At 42.9% G+C, this 19,002-nt stretch overlaps 1 protein-coding gene across 1 annotated transcript in view; it reads right to left on the bottom strand.

The window, feature by feature from the left end:
* TRIO (trio Rho guanine nucleotide exchange factor) overlaps positions 1-19,002 on the bottom strand; it is a gene marked incomplete in the record, with an annotated part of 1,361,655 nt that overhangs the window by 106,402 nt on the left and 1,236,251 nt on the right. The window contains 1 exon segment of the mRNA XM_073630705.1: positions 14,839-14,889. Coding sequence (XP_073486806.1) covers positions 14,839-14,889 — 51 coding nt within the window.

Below are 19,002 nucleotides of genomic sequence, written 5' to 3' on the forward strand. Positions count from 1 at the left end.
AATAAATCATAAACGACAAGAAAGAAAATGGCATACAGAAATATTCGTTACAAAATTAAAACAGAACTAAGCGTTAGTATTTAGGCAGTATAGTTTTATCCTGTAGGTGGGCGCACACCATAAATTCAGTAACCATCCTGTTCTTCAAACAAACTCCAGACAAAAGACACTATCCATTTTCAAGCTAGTTAATTTATAGAGGTACAGATGTGGGACAAAGATAAATGAAAAAAGGGAGCTGCGCTCTCAAAGTGACACACTAACCAAATGTAAATGCAAACAAATATAAATAAATGAATAGATAAACCAAATGAAAATAATAAGTCCCAATAAGTGAATCATGTGACATGTATAAAGTCCTCCAGTGAACAGTGAAACCTTGGAAATTCCTGCAATGGAAATGAACAAACAGAAAAGGTTGGTGAAAATCCTGTGACTAAGGACGGACAAAGCGAATCCACTACCACATAGAGTGCACGCTTACCAGCTGCACAAGCTTTAACACTTTTGATGTTGATGCTGGGTGGCAGACAGCTATGGGGACACTGTATGTTAAGCAGAACAACCAGCAGCATTTTATCAGATGTGATACAATTTAGAATCTGACTGAAACAGTTTATCAAAAAGAGTCAACAGGCCTAAACAGATGTTCAGTTCCATTGGAGGAATTTCCAAGGTTTCACTGTCCACTGGAGGACTTTATACATGTCACATGATTCACTTATTGGGACTTATTATTGTTTTTATTTGTTTTATTTATTCATTTATTTATATTTGTTTGCATTTACATTTGGTTAGTTTGTCACTTTGAGAGCGCAGCTCCTTTTTTCATTTGTTTGTTTGTTTGTGTGTGTTCCACTTTGCGTTGCAGCTGGGGTTTTTTTTTTTGGGTTTGTATACAGAGCAGTCTTTTTTCTTACAGATGTGGGACAGACTTTTTCCCCCTTGGCCTCTCTCTTTTGGAGGTGGTACCGTACCATCAGGTGTGAGGAAACGTCTTGCCTCTGAAGTGGCCATAGGTTATATGGACCAGCAGGTTCTGGTGGTTGGGTCAGATTTAGGATTTCCAATGCTGATAGCAGCAAGTCTAAACAACCTAACTGCTGTGGGTGGGGTCTATAATCATTTAGTCAGCCCTTAGGTTGTTCTATAAGGCATGGTCATATGGTCAGATTTTACCCCCTTCCTGACCAGAGCACTTTTTACAATTTGGCACTGCGTTGCTTTAACTGACAATTGCGCGGTCATGCAATGCTGTACCCAAACCAAATTTGCGTCCTTTTTTCTCACAAATAGAGCTTTCTTTTGGTGGTATTTGATGACCTCTCTGGTTTTTATTTTTTGCGCTATAAACAAAAAAAAGCGTGACAATTTTGAAAAAAAAAAAAAAAATAGGATTTTTATTACAGCTTACCTGTAAAATCCTTTTCTTGGAGTACATCATGGGACACAGAGCCTTACGTAATTACTTAATGGGTTATGGGCCAACTTCAGGTATTGACACTGGTATACCCAATCAAGGAAGTTCACTCCCTATATAACCCCTCCTCCTTCCAGGAGCACATTGGTTTTTGTAGCAAAGCAATATACTTAAATCCCAAAATAGGGGAGGGACCTCTGTGTCCCGTGATGTACTCCAAGAAAAGGATTTTACAGGTAAGCTGTGATAAAAATCCAATTTTCTTTATCGTACATCATGGAACACAGAGCCTTAAGTAATTACTTAATGGGATGTCACATAGCAATGCTACTCGATGGGAGGGAGAGACAACCCGCAGGGTACCCCCAGACTTGAGGACTTATACTGCTGCCTGCAGCATACTGCGCCCAAAGGCGATATCTTCATACCTCCTTACATCCATCTGATAACATTTTTGTGAATATATGCAATGAAGACCAAGTTGCGGCCTTACAGATCTGAGCCATGGAGGCCTGATGACGCACAGCCCAAGAAGCACTAACTGCCCTGGTAGAGTGCGCCTTAACGTGAAAAGAGGGAGTCTTACCCCTTAATTATAAGTTTGAAATATAACTTGCCGAATCCACTTAGCGACAGTGGATTTCGACGCTGCCTGTCCTTTCTTAGGGCGCTCTGGCAGAATACATAAGACATCAGTCTTAAGAGTCTGAGCAGTTGTCTTTAAATAGATTCTTACTGCTCTCACCACATCAAGACACCGTAGTGACTTTTCTTCTCTGGAACATGGTTTTTGAAAAAACGATAGCAGGACAATATCTTGGTTCAGGTGAAAACCTGAAACCACTTTTGGCAAAAGCCTGGACGAGGGCGTAACACCACTCTGTCCTCATGAATAATCAAACATGGCTCTTTACAAGAAAGAGCAGCCAATTCCAAAAACCTCCTTGCTGAGGATATAGCAACCAAAAATACCAGATTCCTTGTCAGAAGGACTAAGGCAATATGCTGTATTGGTTCAAATGGCTGTTTTTTTAACACTAACAAAACAAAATTCAAGTCCCAAGGACTTAAAGGTGATTTAACTGGCGGACTAATCCGCATCACCCCTTGTATAAAACCCCGGACTAAGAATAGTTTTTGAAAAATAAAATCGATAAGGTTGAGACTTGGCCCTTAATAGTACTCAAGGCCAATTTCATCTCTACGCCTAATTGTAGAAAGGCAAGAATTCTGATCATGATATATCTCCAAGGGTGTCAACCCTTGGATTCACACCAAGAAACATAAGCCTTCGAGACTCTATAATGTATAGTACTGGAAATTGGTTTCCTTGTATTAATCAAAGTAGAGATAACTGACCCGGAAAACCCACGTTTCCTCAGAATGTGGGTTTCAATAGCCAGGCTGTTAAATTTAGCGTTCGTAAAGTAGGATGGAATATTGGCCCCTGTGAGAGCAGGTCTAGCCTTAGTGGAAGGGACCATGGATCCTCCACTGCCATCTTTAGGATTTCTGCATACCATGACCTTCTGGGCCATGCTGGTTCTGCCAGAATTACTGGTTTTCTTTCCAGCTTGATCCTGCAAAGAAGTTGAGGCAGCAATTGAATAGGGGGAAATGTGCATAGATCAGTGAAAGCTGATCCCATGGTATAACCAATGCATCTGTTCTGCATGCAAATGGATGCTTTGTTGTGGACCCAAAGTTGACTAACTTTATGTTGAACTGGACGCTAGAAGATCTACGTCCGGAGTCCCACATCTTTGACAAACAGCCCGAAAATATGTCGGGGTGAAGAAACCATTCCCCTGGGAATAGCTGCTGGCGACTTAAGTAGTTCGCCTGCCAATTCTCTATTCCCGGAATGAAGACTGCCGATAGGCACGGAATATTTCTTTCTGCCCAAGTTAGAATATGGTTCACCTCTCTCTGCGCTGAGACTCTCTTGGTGCCCCCTTGGTGATTGATATAGGCCACAGCCGTGGCATTGACGGATTGGATCCTGACTGGACAATCCCTTAACCTGGAAGTCCAGGTCTTTAGAGCCAGACGCACTGCCCGAATCTCTAGGATGTTGATGGGCAAGGCTCATCCGGTTCTTGACCACTGTCCTTGGACAGTTGTCTTCTTTAGTACTGCTCCCCAGCCTGAAAGGCAGGCATCTGTCATTACCACTTTTCAGATAACAGGTCTGAAGGATTTTCCTTTCAGCAGATTCTGGTTAGTAACCACCAACTGAGGATTTGGGACACCCTTGGGGACAGCCGCATTGGCAAGTCCAAAGCTTGGATCGTCTTGTTAGCAGATAGAATACTGTTTTGCAACAGTCTCAAATTAAAATGGGCATAGGAAATTGCTTCGAATGAAGCCACCATCCTTTCTAACAACCTCATGCAAAGGCGAATGGAGGGATCTCCTTTTAACCTGACCACCACTCTCTTATGAAGTTGTTTTTTGCCCGGGCAAGAACACCCCTTTTCTGGGCTGTATCTATGATCAGACCCAAATACTCCAGCTTTTATAGCGGTTTTAAGGGAGACTTCACTAGGTTGGGACCGCAACCCAGACTTTTCCAGGTAACTGATTGTAATGCGTACACCTTACTCCAATTGGTATATTAGCAATGGATCGTCTAGGTATGCCAAGACTGTTTAAGCCCTGTGCCCTTGACCTGGCTAGAGGTGGGGCTAGTACTTTTTGAACACTCAGGGAGCTGTAGCTAGCCCGAAGGACAAGGCTATAAACTGGAATACTGCTGTTCTACTTTGAACTGCAGAACCTTTGGTGAGCACAAAATATATTGACATGCAGATATGCATCCCTGATGCCGATAGACGCCAGTTTTCCTCCTTGTAGGATAGAACCTACTGACCTGATCGACTCCATAGAAAGGAGCGGATCCTCAGAAACTGATTTCGATTCTTTTAGATCTAGAATGGATCTGTTGAATTTCTGCGTGGATCTGTACATGTATAGGAAACGCATGAAAAAGGCAGTGAAGGTTTTAAGGAACCTAAGGAAAAACATAACTATAAGCTGACTCTACCAGAGGTAGCTTGAAAGAGGCATGAACCATCTCTGTAAGAGTTTTGTACCAGCAATCTCTCAGATTACGAGGCTGAAAAAAGGTTCAACTCCAGTTGTCTCATCCGCAGAGGAGTAATGGGTTTGCCTTTCTTCCTGATTACCTGAGGGTAACCCTTCATCCTCTATCCCCTGTTCCCTTGATCAGGGATCTAAGGTGGGGGAGGGGGATCTAACACGCTTCCTATCCTTGGATAGCGGATGCAGTTAAAGTCACTCATTTTCCTTCTAGGCCCTGCAGGGCGGAGGAAAAACACATTTTCAATCATGTATACAGGGGCTGAATGTTTTCTCCTCTTACAGTCTGACGGTGGAGACAGTCACCACTGCCTAGAGGCAGCTGTCCCAGGCACAGGGGAAGGAGTCCGTTTAAATAAAAGGACATTTATACCTTCTTTTGGACAAAAGAGTACCTTTCCTGCTAGAAATCATTCAGATGTATGTAAAAGTGTGCTGCCCCAACGGGGCATAGAATTGATATAGATTGTTTTCTTAACCATTTTCTATGGACTTTTATATTTAGTTCACATGCTGCCATCTAGTGACCTTTTGTGGTAATGCACTTGTTTTCTCTTTTTTTTTTTTTTTTTTTTTTAACAAAAAATTCCAACTTCTTATCTGTTGGATCCTTAACCACTTCAGCCCCGGAAGGATTTACCCCCTTCCTGACCAGAGCACTTTTTACAATTTGGCACTGCGTCGCTTTAACTGCTAATTGCGCGGTCATGCAATGCTGTAACCAAACGAAATTTGCGTCCTTTTCTTCCCACAAATAGAGCTTTCTTTTGATGGTATTTGATCACCTCTGCCGTTTTTATTTTTTGCGCTATACACGGAAAAAGACCGAAAATTTTGAAAAAAAATGATATTTTCTACTTTTTGTTCTAAAAAAAATCCAATAAACTCAATTTTAGTCATACATTTAGGCCAAAATGTATTTGGCCACATGTCTTTGGTAAAAAAAATGTCAATAAGTGTATATTTATTGGTTTGCGCAAAAGTTATAGCGCCTACAAACTAGGGTACATTTTCTGGAATTTACACAGTCTTTAATTTATGACTGCCTATGTCATTTCTTGAGGTGCTAAAATGACAGGGCAGTACAAAACCCCCACAAATGACCCCATTTTGGAAAGTAGACACCCCAAGGAAATTGCTGAGAGGCATGTTGAGCCCATTGAATATTCATTTTTTTTGTCCCAAGTGATTGAATAATGAAAAAAAAAAAAAAAAAAAAACAAAATTACAAAAAGTTGTCACTAAATGATATATTGCTCACACAGGCCATGGGCATATGTGGAATTGCACCCCAAAATACATTTAGCTGCTTCTCCTGAGTATGGGGATACCACATGTGTGGGACTTTTTGGGAGCCTAGCCGCATACGGGGCCCCGAAAACCAATCACTGCCTTCAGGATTTCTAAGGGCGTACATTTTTGATTTTACTCCTCACTACCTATCACAGTTTTGAAGGCCATAAAATGCCCAGATGGCACAAACCCCCCCCAAATGACCCCATTTTGGAAAGTAGACACCCCAAGCTATTTGCTGAGAGGCATGTTGAGTCCATGGAATATTTTATATTTTGACACAAGTTGCGGGAAAGTGACAATTTATTTATTTTTTTTTTTTTTTTTGCACAAAGTTGTCACTAAATGATATATTGCTCACACAGGTCATGGGCATATGTGGAATTGCACCCCAAAATACATTTAGCTGCTTCTCCTGAGTATGGGGATACCACATGTGTGGGACTTTTTGGGAGCCTAGCCGCGTACGGGACCCCGAAAACCAATCACCGCCTTCAGGATTTCTAAGGGTGTACATTTTTGATTTCACTCTTCACTGCCTATCACAGTTTCGGAGGCCATGGAATGCCCAGGTGGCACAAAACCCCCCCAAATGACCCCATTTTGGAAAGTAGACACCCCAAGCTATTTGCTGAGAGGCATGGTGAGTATTTTGCAGCTCTCATTTGTTTTTGAAAATGAAGAAAGACAAAAAAAAAAATTTTTTTTTTCTTTTTTTAATTTTCAAAACTTTGTGACAAAAAGTGAGGTCTGCAAAATACTCACTATACCTCTCAGCAAATAGCTTGGGGTGTCTACTTTCCAAAATGGGGTCATTTGGGGGGGGGTTTGTGCCACCTGGGCATTCCATGGCCTCCGAGACTGTGATAGGCAGTGAAGAGTGAAATCAAAAATTTACGCCCTTAGAAAGCCTGAAGGCGGTGCTTGGTTTTCGGGGTCCCATACGTGGCTAGGCTCCCAAAAAGTCTCACACATGTGGTATCCCCGTACTCAGGAGAAGCAACAGAATGTATTTTGGGGTGTAATTTCACATATTCCCATGGCATGTTTGAGCAATATATCATTTAGTGACAACTTTGTGCAAAAAAAAAAAAAAATAATAATAATTTGTCTCTTTCCCGCAACTTGTGTCACAATATAAAATATTCCATGGACTCGACATGCCTCTCAGCAAATAGCTTGGGGTGTCTACTTTCCAAAATGGGGTCATTTGGGGGGGTTTGAACTGTCCTGGCATTTTATGCACAACATTTAGAAGCTTATGTCACACATCACCCACTCTTCTAACCACTTGAAGACAAAGCCCTTTCTGACACTTTTTGATTACATGAAAAAATTATTTTTTTTTGCAAGAAAATTACTTTGAACCCCCACACATTATATATTTTTTTAAAGCAAATGCCCTACAGATTAAAATGGTGGGTGTTTAATTTTTTTTTTTCACACAGTATTTGCGCAGCGATTTTTCAAACGCATTTTTTGGGGAAAAAACACACTTTTTTACATTTTAATGCACTAAAACACACTATATTGCCCAAATGTTTGATGAAATAAAAAAGATGATCTTAGGCCGAGTACATGGATACCAAACATGACATGCTTTACAACTGTGCACAAACGTGCAGTGACAACAAAATAAATACATTTTTAAAAGCCTTTAAAAGCCTTTACAGGTTACCACTTTAGATTTACAGAGGAGGTCTACTGCTAAAATTACTGCCCTCGATCTGACCGTCGCGGTGATACCTCACATGCATGGTGCAATTGCTGTTTACATTTGACGCCAGACCGACGCTTGCGTTCGCCTTAGCGCAAGAGCAGGGGGGACAGGGGTGCTTTTTTTTTTTTTTTTTTTTTTCTTTATTATTTTTTTGCTTTTTTATCTTATTTTAAAACTGTTCCTTTCATTTTTTTTTTTTTTTAATCATTTTTATTGTTATCTCAGGGAATGTAAATATCCCCTATGATAGCAATAGGTAGTGACAGGTACTCTTTTTTGAAAAAATTGGGGTCTATTAGACCCTAGATTTCTCCTCTGCCCTCAAAGCATCTGACCACACCAAGATCGGTGTGATAAAATGCTTCCCCAATTTCCCAATGGCGCTATTTACATCCGGCGAAATCTAAGTCATAAAATGCTCGTAGCTTCCGGTTTCTTAGGCCATAGAGATGTTTGGAGCCACTCTGGTCTCTGATCAGGTCTATGGTCAGCTGGCTGAATCACCGGCTGCATTCTCAGGTTCCCTGTTGAGACAGGAGAGCCAGAGAAAAACACGGAAGACGGTGGGGGGGGGGGGGGCATTCTCTCCCACTGCTTGTAAAAGCAGTCTAGAGGCTAATTAGCCGCTAGGATTGCTTCTACATGAAAGCCGACCGCTGGCTGAAAAGAATGATACCAAGATGATACCTAAACCTGCAAGCATCATTCTGGTATAACCACTCAAAGTCGTGAATGCTGTACTCAGACAAAAATATGGTTAACAATAAAGCACAGTAAACGGTAAAGTATAAAAAATTGCAGACCTGAAAAGCAAACATGATAAAACATAATAACAATAAAACATTGCAGAATAGAATACAGTAAAAAAGAGCAGAACAATAGAGAGAATAGAGAGAGAGAGAATAGAGAGAGAACAATAAAACGACAACTATTATTTTTTATTTTATATTTTTGTTTGTGTTTTTTTTTTTTTTTTTTTTCACTTTTTTTGTAACTGTAACTTTTATAACTGTAACCGGTTCCAGGTTCGGGTCTCTCAAAATGCGATGGCATCTTGGGAGACCCTGTGAAAGTGTGTCCTAGTCTGTGCAATGCTGTACCCTACGCTAATACTCAGCTAGTGAATGGTAGCGTTCAAAACATTCACCAATGCAAAGACCAGGATTGTCAGGACAGGAGGGACAATAATAGCGGGTGTCACGCCTATATCCGCGCTTGCTGCAGACACAACATCTTTTTTGGGGGGGTTCGCTGGGTAGGGGTACTCGGGAGGACATAAAAATGCCTCTCATGCAGCCGACTGCATTTGGTTGGGGATGTGAATGGGGGAAGTACGGGCGCTGCAGAAGCGGTAGGTTCCCAATTAGGATTGGCGAATGCAGCAGGAAGGGCACTATGGGCACGACGGGCCTGTGTTTGTCTTTTTGGTGGCAGCGGGACACTACTTGTGCTTGCCACCTCACCAGCTTGAACTGCACTTATGGGACTCGCCACGTCACCAAGTGTTACTGCAGTGCTGGTTTGACTACGACCGGGGTGTACTAGGCCGCTGGCGCTTGCCAGTTCACCAAAACGCTACCAAAAAAACTGTTAACGATCGCAGGGATCAGGCCTGACTCTGCGAACGCTGCAGTTATGCATTTAGTGTTTTGTAAGTGACAGTGATCGATCGATACTGCACTTGGGTGGGCTGGGCTGGGCCGGGCGGAGGGGCAAAACGCAGGTGCTAGCAGGTATCTGGGCTGATCCCGCTAACACTGCGTTTTTGGGAACCCTAAACTGCTGGGGACGCCAGTATAGATCTGATCGGATCAGATATTGATCAGTTCAGATACTATACCACTAAGGGAGGTGTACAGTGCGTGCGTGGGTGTTAGCGCTACTGGCACTAACCTGACGCTGCCTGGGGCTGGTGCTTGCCAGTTCACCAAAACGCTACAAAAAAAACTGTTAGCGATCGCAGGGATCAGGCCTGACTCTGCGAACGCTGCAGTTATGCGTTTAGTGTTTTGTAAGTGACAGTGATCGATCGATACTGCACTTGGGTGGGCTGGGCTGGGCCGGGCGGAGGGGTAAAACGCAGTTGCTAGCAGGTATCTGGGCTGATCCCGCTAACACTGCGTTTGTGGGAACCCTAAACTGCTGGGGACGCTAGTATAGATCTGATCGGATCAGATATTGATGCGTTCAGATACTATACCACTAAGGGAGGTGTACGGTGCGTGGGTGTTAGCGGTACTGGCACTAACCTGACGCTGCCTGGGGCTGGTGCTTGCCATTTCACCAAAATGCTACCAAAAAAACTGTTAGCGATCGCAGGGATCAGGCCTGACTCAGCGAACGCTGCAGTTATGCGTTTAGTGTTTTGTAAGTGACAGTGATCGATCGATACTGCACTTGGGTGGGCTGGGCCGAGCTGGGCGGAGGGGCAAAACGCAGGTGCTAGCAGGTATCTGGGCTGATCCCGCTAACACTGTGTTTTTGGGAACCCTAAACTGCTGGGGACGCTAGTATAGATCTGATCGGATCAGATATTGATGCGATCAGATACTATACCACTAAGGGAGGCGTATGCTGCGTGCGTGGGTGTTAGCGGTACTGGCGCTAATCTGACCCTGCCTGGGGCGACGCATATCACCGCCGGGCGATCAGGGGGCTAAATCTTTATTCGGTAATAAACGGCGGGTTCCCTGACACTATAAAAAATAAACAAACTAACCAGCGTCACCCGTAACGGTTATACAGTGATCAGTGGTGAAAGGGTTAACTAGGGGGCAATCAAGGGGTTAAAACATTTATTCGGTAGTATATGGGGGTCCCTGTCGCTATAAAACTCTGACGGCGAACCTAAATATTTACGTCCCTAACTAGCATCACCAGCGACACTAATACAGCGATCAGAAAAATGATCGCTTAGCGACACTGGTGACAGGGGGTGATCAAGGGGTTAAAACTTTATTAGGGGGGGTTAGGGGGGTACCCTAGACCTACAGGGGGCCTAACACTCACTGCCCTGACACTGTAACTGTCACAAACTGACACCAATACAGTAATCAGAAAAAAAAAAAAAAAAAAAAAAAACTGCTGGTGTCAGTTTGTGACGGGGGGGGGGGGGGGTGATTGGGGGGGGATCGGGGGGGCGATCGGGGGGGGGATCGGGGTGTAATGTGTGCCTGGCATGTTCTACTGTGTGTGTAGTGTTGGTGCACTTACATTGCAGTCTTCTCTCCTCGGCCCGGAACGGAAAATACCGAGCCGAGGAGAGATGACATCATTTCCTCTGCCTCTGTGTACAATACAGAGGCAGGGAAATGATCCCATTGGCTGAGAGCGATCGCGAGGGGGGGGCCACGAATGGATGGCCTCCCCCTCACCTCCGATCGCCGGGGGAGATTTGCCGACCGCCGCAGGCACCGGGGGGGGGTCCGATCGGACCCCCCACCCGCGGGCAGGCAAGGACGTACATATACGTCCTTTTGCCTGCCCGTGCCGCTCTGTCGACGTATATAGTCGTGCGGCGGTCGGCAAGTGGTTAAGCATTTGTGCATCTTTATTGATGCTGGAAATCGCAGCGTCTACTGCTGGTACTTTCCATCCTTTGTGAATTTTTCCTCTATGATAGAGAACGGAGAAACTCTTTGGAGGGAAAAAAAATGCTTATCCAGATGATCCCATTAAGCATAAATATGCCCTTCTAGAATTGCATGAAAAAGGTTGTAAAGGGTTTTTTTTTTTTTAAACAAAAACCCAAGGAAGGGACTGAGCTTTCAGCTGACTCTGTTAGGAGTAGCATAAAAAGTGGAATGAACCATCTCTGTAAGAGTTTGTACCATCAATCTGTCAGATTGCGAGGTTGCATAAGGTTCATCAACTGTTGTTTCCTCCGCAGAGGACAATTTGGCTTGTTTTTCCCCGTGATCACCTGAAGATAATACCTCATCTTGTGCCCACTGTTCCCTTGGAAAAAGGGGTTTGAGGTGGGGGAGGGGGATCTAGCACGCTTCATATCCTCTTGGATGGAGGATGTGATTAAAGCCGCTAATCTTCCTTCTAAGCCCTGCAAGGCAGAGGAAGATGCATCTTCAGTCACGTACAGTGGGGACAGAAAGTATTCAGACCCCCTTAAATTTTTTACTGTTATATTGCAGCCATTTGCTAAAATCATTTAGCAAAGTTCATTTTTTTCCTCATTAATGTACACACAGCACCCCATATTGACAGAAAAACACAGAATTGTTGACATTTTTGCAGATTTATTAAAAAAGAAAAACTGAAATATCACAAGTATTCAGGCCCTTTGCTGTGATACTCATATATTTAACTCAGGTGCTGTCCATTTCTTCTGATCATCCTTGAGATGGTTCTACACCTTCATTTGAGTCCAGCTGTGTTTGATTATACTGATTGGACTTGATTAGGAAAGCCACACACCTGTCTATATAAGACCTTCCAGCTCACAGTGCATGTCAGAGCAAATGAGAATCATGAGGTCAAAGAAACTGCCTGAAGAGCTCAGAGACAGATTTGTGGCAAGGCACAAATCTGGCCAAGGTTACAAAAAATTTTCTGCTGCACTTAAGGCTCCTAAGAGCACAGTGGCCTCCATAATCCTTAAATGGAAGACGTTTGGGACGACCAGAACCCTTCCTAGAGCTGGCCGTCCTGCCAAATTGAGCTATCAGGGGAGAGGAGCCTTGGTGAGAGAGGTGAAGAAGAACCCAAAAATCATGTGACTGAGCTCCAGAGATGCAGTTGGGAGATGGGAGAAAGTTGTACAAAGTCAACCATCACTGCAGCCCTCCACCAGTCGAGGCTTTATGGCAGAGTGGCCCGACGGAAGCCACTTTGGACTTTGCTAAAAAACACCTGAAGGACTCCAAGATGGTGAGAAATAAGATTCTTTGGTCTGATGAGACCAAGATAGAACTTTTTGGCCTTAATTCTAAGCGGTATGTGTGGAGAAAACCAGGCACTGCTCTTCACCTGTCCAATACAGTCACAACAGTGAAGCATAGTGGTGGCAGCATCATGCTGTGGGGGTGCTTTTCAGCTGCATGGACAGGATGACTGGTTGCAATCGAGGGAAAGATGAATGCGGCCAAGTACAGGGATATCCTGGACGAAAACCTTCTCCAGAGTGCTCAGGACCTCAGACTGGGCCGAAGGTTTACCTTCCAATAAGACAATGACCCTAAGCACACAGCTAAAATAACAAAGGAGTGGCTTCACAACAACTCCATGACTGTTTTTTAATGGCCCAGCCAGAGCCTTGACTTAAACCCAATTGAGCATCTCTGGAGAGACTTAAAAATGGCTGTCCACCAACGTTTACCATCCAACCTGACAGAACTGGAGAGGATCTGCAAGGAGGAATGGCAGAGAATCCCCAAATCCAGGTGTGAAAAACTTGTTGCATCTTTCCCAAAAAGACTCATGGCTGTATTGGATCAAAAGGGTGCTTCTACTAAATACTGAGCAAAGGGTCTGAATACTTAGGACCATGTGATATTTCAGTTTTTCTTTTTTAATAAATCTGTAAAAATGTCAACAATTCTGTGTTCTTCTGGCAATATGGGGTGCTGTGCGTACATTAATGAGGAAAAAAAATGAACTTAAATAATTTTAGCAAATGGCTGCAATATAACAGAGTGATAAATGTAAGGGGGTCTGAATACTTTCCGTCCCCACTGTATACAGAGGCTTAAGTGTGAGAAGCAGTTGCACCACCAATTGCTTCCAATGACTCACCCTGGCTTGCCATGTCAGGTATCTCCGGAGAGGATGACAGTGTGAAGGCATGACTGGAATTCCCAGCACCTAGGGGTGGAATCCTTTGTACCTTTGTGGTAGCTCTGGAAGTCATAGTGCTAAGCACAAAAGCAGAGGCACTTTAAGAAAAAAATTATGGTATTTTGCTGAACAATAGTTTAGCAAAAAAAAAATGTCACCATAAGGATCAGCCTTTGATGCTGAGTAACCATAATATTTCCTGTACTGGAAATGCCTGCTTACACACCTTTACATGCCTGGCGCTCCTGTATCCCTTACTGTGACAGACTTCTGTCTTCAGCCTCAGGTGAGAACCTGATTAGGCGTCCTCAGTGTCTTCCGCCCTAGTGTATGCGCCGTGTGCTCCACATGGATGTGGCGTCCTGCACACGGCGCCTCCTATCTGTGAGCCAGGCCCCTCTGCAATACCCGCCCCCTTCTTGTTTTAAGAATAACACTAGTCCGCGCGTGCGGACGGCATTCGGGTCTGCAGTCCCTCCTGGGGCTCCTCAGAGCACATCTTCACTCGTGACCAACACCTTAGACACTGGCAAAAAAACTGATGTGCTCCTGGAAGGAGGAGGGGTTATATAGGGAGTGAACTTCCTTGATTGGGTATACCAGTGTCAACAGCTGAAGGTGGCCCATAACCCATTAAGTAATTACTTAAGGCTCTGCGTCCCATGATGTACGATAAAGAAACAATGTTTTTTACTTTTTGTTATAATAAATATCCCCCAATTTTAAAAAAAAAAAAATCTTCACCAGTTTAGGCCAATATATATTCTTCTACATATTTTTGGTGAAAAAAAAAATAATCGCAATAAGTGTATACTGATTGGTTTGCGCAAAAGCTATAGCGTCTACAAACTACAGGAAAGATTTATGGCATTTTTATTATATATTTTTTCTCTACTAGTAATGGTGGTGATCTGCAATTTTTAGCAGTATTGCGACATTGCGATGGACAAATCGGAGACTTTTGACACATTTTTGGGACCAATGACATTTATAGACTGATCAGTGCTACAAATATGCACTGATTACTGTATAAATATCACTGGCAGGGAAGGTGTTAACACTAGGGGCGATCAAGAGGTTAACTGTGTGTTCCCTCACTGTGTTCTAACTGTGCGGGGATGGAACTAACTAGGAGAGATGACAGATCGCTGTTCCTACTTTGTAGGAACACACAATTGGTCTCTTCTCCTCTGACAGCGCAGGGATTTGTTTCTCGTGCACGCGATCGCGCCCGCCGGCCACGCGCATCGGGTCCCCCGCTGTGCAGTGGTTCTCGCGCGCCCTCTGGTGGCTCTCCTGGGTAAAGCCATATATATATATATATATATATATATATATATATATATATACATATATATATATATATATACATACATATATATACACACACACGGGATTTCGCCCAGGAGAGCCATTCAGCCGCAGTATATCTGGAACCGGTTAAACCTTTAATTGTACATAACTCATCTCAACTGCATTAATGGAAATTAAATAATAAAAGAAAAGTAAATACCTCCAATTCTGCAACATCAACACAAGCTTTTCTGGAATATTTTAGGAATTCCTGCAAAAGGAAATGAAATATCAAACACAGAACTACAGATTGATAAGTACTGTTTTGTCTAGTTTATTACAAGACAGTATGTAAATGTCAGGTAACAATGAAAATTTGTGGCACATACTTCCATTCACAAACCCACAGGCTGTTATAAAGATTTACTGAACTCACAAAGTATTTAAAGAAGTTGTAAAGGCAGAAGGTTTTTTTATTTTAATGTATTCTATGCATTAAGATAAAAAAACCTTCTGTGTGTAGCAGCCTCCCCAGTACCTTAATTACTTACCTGAGCCCCATCTCTCTCCAGCGATGTCCACGAGCCGTCCTGGAATCTCTTCCTGATTGGCTGAGACACAGCAGCAGCGCCATTGGCTCCCACGGCTGTCAAAATCAGTTAGCCAATCAGGAGAGGGGGTGGGGCAGGGCTTGGTCGGGCTCCATGTCTGAATCGACACACAGAGCTGTGATTTGGCTCAGGTGCCCCCATAGCAAGCCGCTTGCTGTGGGGGCACTCGACAGAAGGGAGGGCCCAGGAGCAGCAAAGGGGAACCCGTGAAGAGGAGGATCCGGGCTGCTCTGTGCAAAACCAACTGCATAGAGGAAGTTATGACTGCTATACACGATGAGATTATCGAACGAATAATCGTACGTTTTTTTTGCATGCTAATCTCAGATCGAATCTGAAGAGTTTACTAAAGTCACGAAAATTTTCGTGCGACAGAATAAAAATTCCGAAGTAATGTCATGTTTTGTAATGCATGTGTATTGCATTTTCGAACGACAGCTGTACTGATTAAACGAAAATCGTACGAAAAAAATTTTCATGCATGTCCACTCAAATAATATCAGATGAAATGTCCTGATCGGCTCTTGAAAGCTCTGTACCAAGGATCCGATTAGCGTACGATCGCTTCAAAATCAGTATTTTTCGCACGATTTTCTGAATGTGTGTACCGAGCATAAGTATAACATTTTTTATTATTATTATTTTTTTTTAAAACAAGACTTTACAATTACTTTAAAGAAATTTTATGTGTCTAGCCATTTTTAAAGTTCTAAAACATATTCAATACGGAACTTAATATAAAATACACAAATTAATTTTATTCAACATATCATTTACAGTAATATTTTAAATCAAAGCAGTGCAAGTATCTGAATTTCACTTGATGTCAGCCACTTGCAGTCTCTGTACAGCAGAGATTAGACAGAGAGGAAGCGGCAGTATAAAGAGCCAAACATTATACAAAAAAGAAAATGATAATAGAAGGATAGAACAAAGTGATGAGCTCATCTGTGTGCTGCTTCACCTTTCACTATCTAGTCACATGCTGGGGGAAATGCAAAAATTATTATTTTGATACATTAACCCCTTCCTGACCGGCGCACGCCGATGTACGTCGGCAGAATGGCACGGCTGGGCAAATGGACTTACAGGTACGTCCATTTGAATTCTCCGCAGTGCCATTGCGTGCGTGCCGGCCGGGAGCTCCGTGAGTCGGGTCCCGCGGACTCGATCGCGGCGGGGATACCCGCAATCGCCTCACGGAGAGGACAAACGGGGAGATGCTGATGTAAACAGTATCTCCTCGTTCTGCCTAGTGACGAGTGTCACTGATCACAGCTCCCTGTCATCGGGAGCAGTGATCAGAGTAATGACACTGCTAGCCCATCCCCCTACAGTTAGTAATCACTCCCCTAGGACATACTTAACCCCTCCCCGCCCGGTAGTGGTCAACCCATTCACTGTGTCATTTACACAGTAATCAGTGCATTTTTAATCGCACTGATCGCCGTATAAATGACAATGATCTCAAAAATGTGTCAAAAATGGCCGACATGTCCGCCATGACGTCGCAGTCACAATAAAAATTGTTGTTTGCTGCCATTACTAATAAAAAAAAAATTATTAATAAAAATGCCATAAAATTATCCTCTATTTTGTAAACGCTATAACTTTTGCGCAAACCAATCAATAATAAACGCTTATTGCGATTTTTTTTAACCAAAAATATGTAGAAGAATACGATCGGCCTAAACTGAGAAAAAAAGTTTTTTTATATATTTTTGGGGGGTATTATAGCAAAATGTAAATAATGCGTTTTTTTCAAAATTGTCGCTCTTATTTTGTTTATAGCGCAAAAAATAAAAATCGCAGAGGCGATTAAATACCACCAAAAGAAAGCTCAATTGTAGGGAAAAAAGGACGTCAATTTGTTTGGGAGCCACGTCGCACGACTGCGCAATTGTCAGTTAAAGCGACGCAGTGCCGAATCGTAAAAAACGCTCTGGTCAGGAAGGGGGTAAAATCTTCCGGGGCTGAAGCGGTTAATGTGCATGGGAAATTTCAAGATGGCTATCAGGGAGCAGCGTTATGGTTGTAAAAGGAAAATTAGTCAGCTAGTACATTAATATGGGCACCAAACCTGGTCTCAATTTTTCCAAGGTAGAGGCTACAACCTTTCCCCTGCACCCTGCCACACACCAAGCACCATGACTGCTTTTGGCTCCAAGCACACAGGACGTTCAAAAAATTGCTGGTAGGAAAACGCTGCTTTAAAAACACGTTTATGCGTTTTACAGCGTCATCGTTTTTGGCCATTCTTTTAAATTACACCCAGCTTACATCCAGTTCTGCAATGTAAAAAACACTGAACACTGATAAAAGCGTGTTTATGAGCGTTTATGCACAGTTTTCAGCGTTTTTTGTGGTCAGAAGAACTGCTCTTGAACACGAATTAGGGCGTTCAGACAAGCCCATAAACTCCCCTGCTGATAAACTTCAATAAAGGTCCATGTGTGCATGGACACATAGGATAGCATAGAGGGGAGTTTAAGGGCTGTTAAAAAAAAAAAAACGCCCAAACTCCCAAAAACGTCATTTTATCAGCTTTGATGTGCATGAGGCCTTAATTTTACTTGGGGAGTGATGGGTATGAAGAGCTTAGCATAGGTGGTGTTCTGAAGTAAAGGATATTGGAGGTATTAGATACAAAGTGATATCAGAATGAAAACATCTAACAGAAAGGGTTTTCTAGCTAATAAAGTTATTTGCAAGATTTTAAAATATGGTTGATTGGTTTGCATTAAAGCAAACCGATGAATATAGAAAACGTAGTAAACTAACACCTTGTTTGCATAACTAGACTTTCCAGGTGCCTTATATTCAATCCCGACTTCTTGTGCATCAGTAAAGCTACCCACCTGAAGCAACTATAGCAGCTAGTCACTATTTGCATAACTACTGTTTTCTGGGGTCCAAGGGAACAAGTTAAAAAAACAAAAATCAAAAAAACTAGAGGTGCTTGCTGGGTAACTACAATTATACTTCAACGCTTTCTGCCTGACATCCATAAATAAAAATGTTCCTCGCCACAATTCTCCATGCTGAGTATATGTTTAGAAACGTTGTGCCAGCCACAGGTTTTGTAACCGTACTACAAGAAAAATAAAAACTGTGCTATGGAGTAAATTATACAAAATAAAACAATTTGTGTTTTTAACCAGCAATAAGGTGCTTCAACAAATATCATTAAAGTCCATGCCACATAATCATACCAGATGCTCTTATTTCACTGTGGCTTCTGGTGGAGGTCTTACTGAGTGGTGGAAGTCCGTGGCATGGAGCACATTCTGACCCATGTACAGTCCAGGGGTCAATGATATATGATGAGTCCATATTTACAAGAGGGGCATAGTGGCACTTTTGGATTGGCACGGAGATGTGTGTAATAAGCATGTGTGTAGAACATGTATCGGGGTGGGCTCCCCAGGATACAGCGAAGTCACGAACGAGGAAAACAACTCCACCACCAGCTCTTGTCAAAACTGAATTTTACTTAAACGTGGTAAAGAACCCAACTGCTAATTCTGGGAACATAAAATAAATTTACAGACACGCAGCCAGAAGGCTGAGACCCTTGTGCTGCACAGCACGGCGCCCTCCGTAGGATGCAGGAGAAAGACAAGTAATTTGCCTACTGGCAGGCATGACTAAACCGCCACACCTTACCTGTTAATACCCTAAGAACTACACAAGAATAACTGTATGGGTGTGCCGTGCGGGCTAGCCTGCGGTGCAGCACAACAGTTTACAAACTTACAAAGCTCTACCGTATT

The sequence above is a fragment of the Aquarana catesbeiana genome, linkage group LG05, assembly GCF_042186555.1.
Source record: "Aquarana catesbeiana isolate 2022-GZ linkage group LG05, ASM4218655v1, whole genome shotgun sequence".
NCBI lineage: Eukaryota > Metazoa > Chordata > Amphibia > Anura > Ranidae > Aquarana > Aquarana catesbeiana.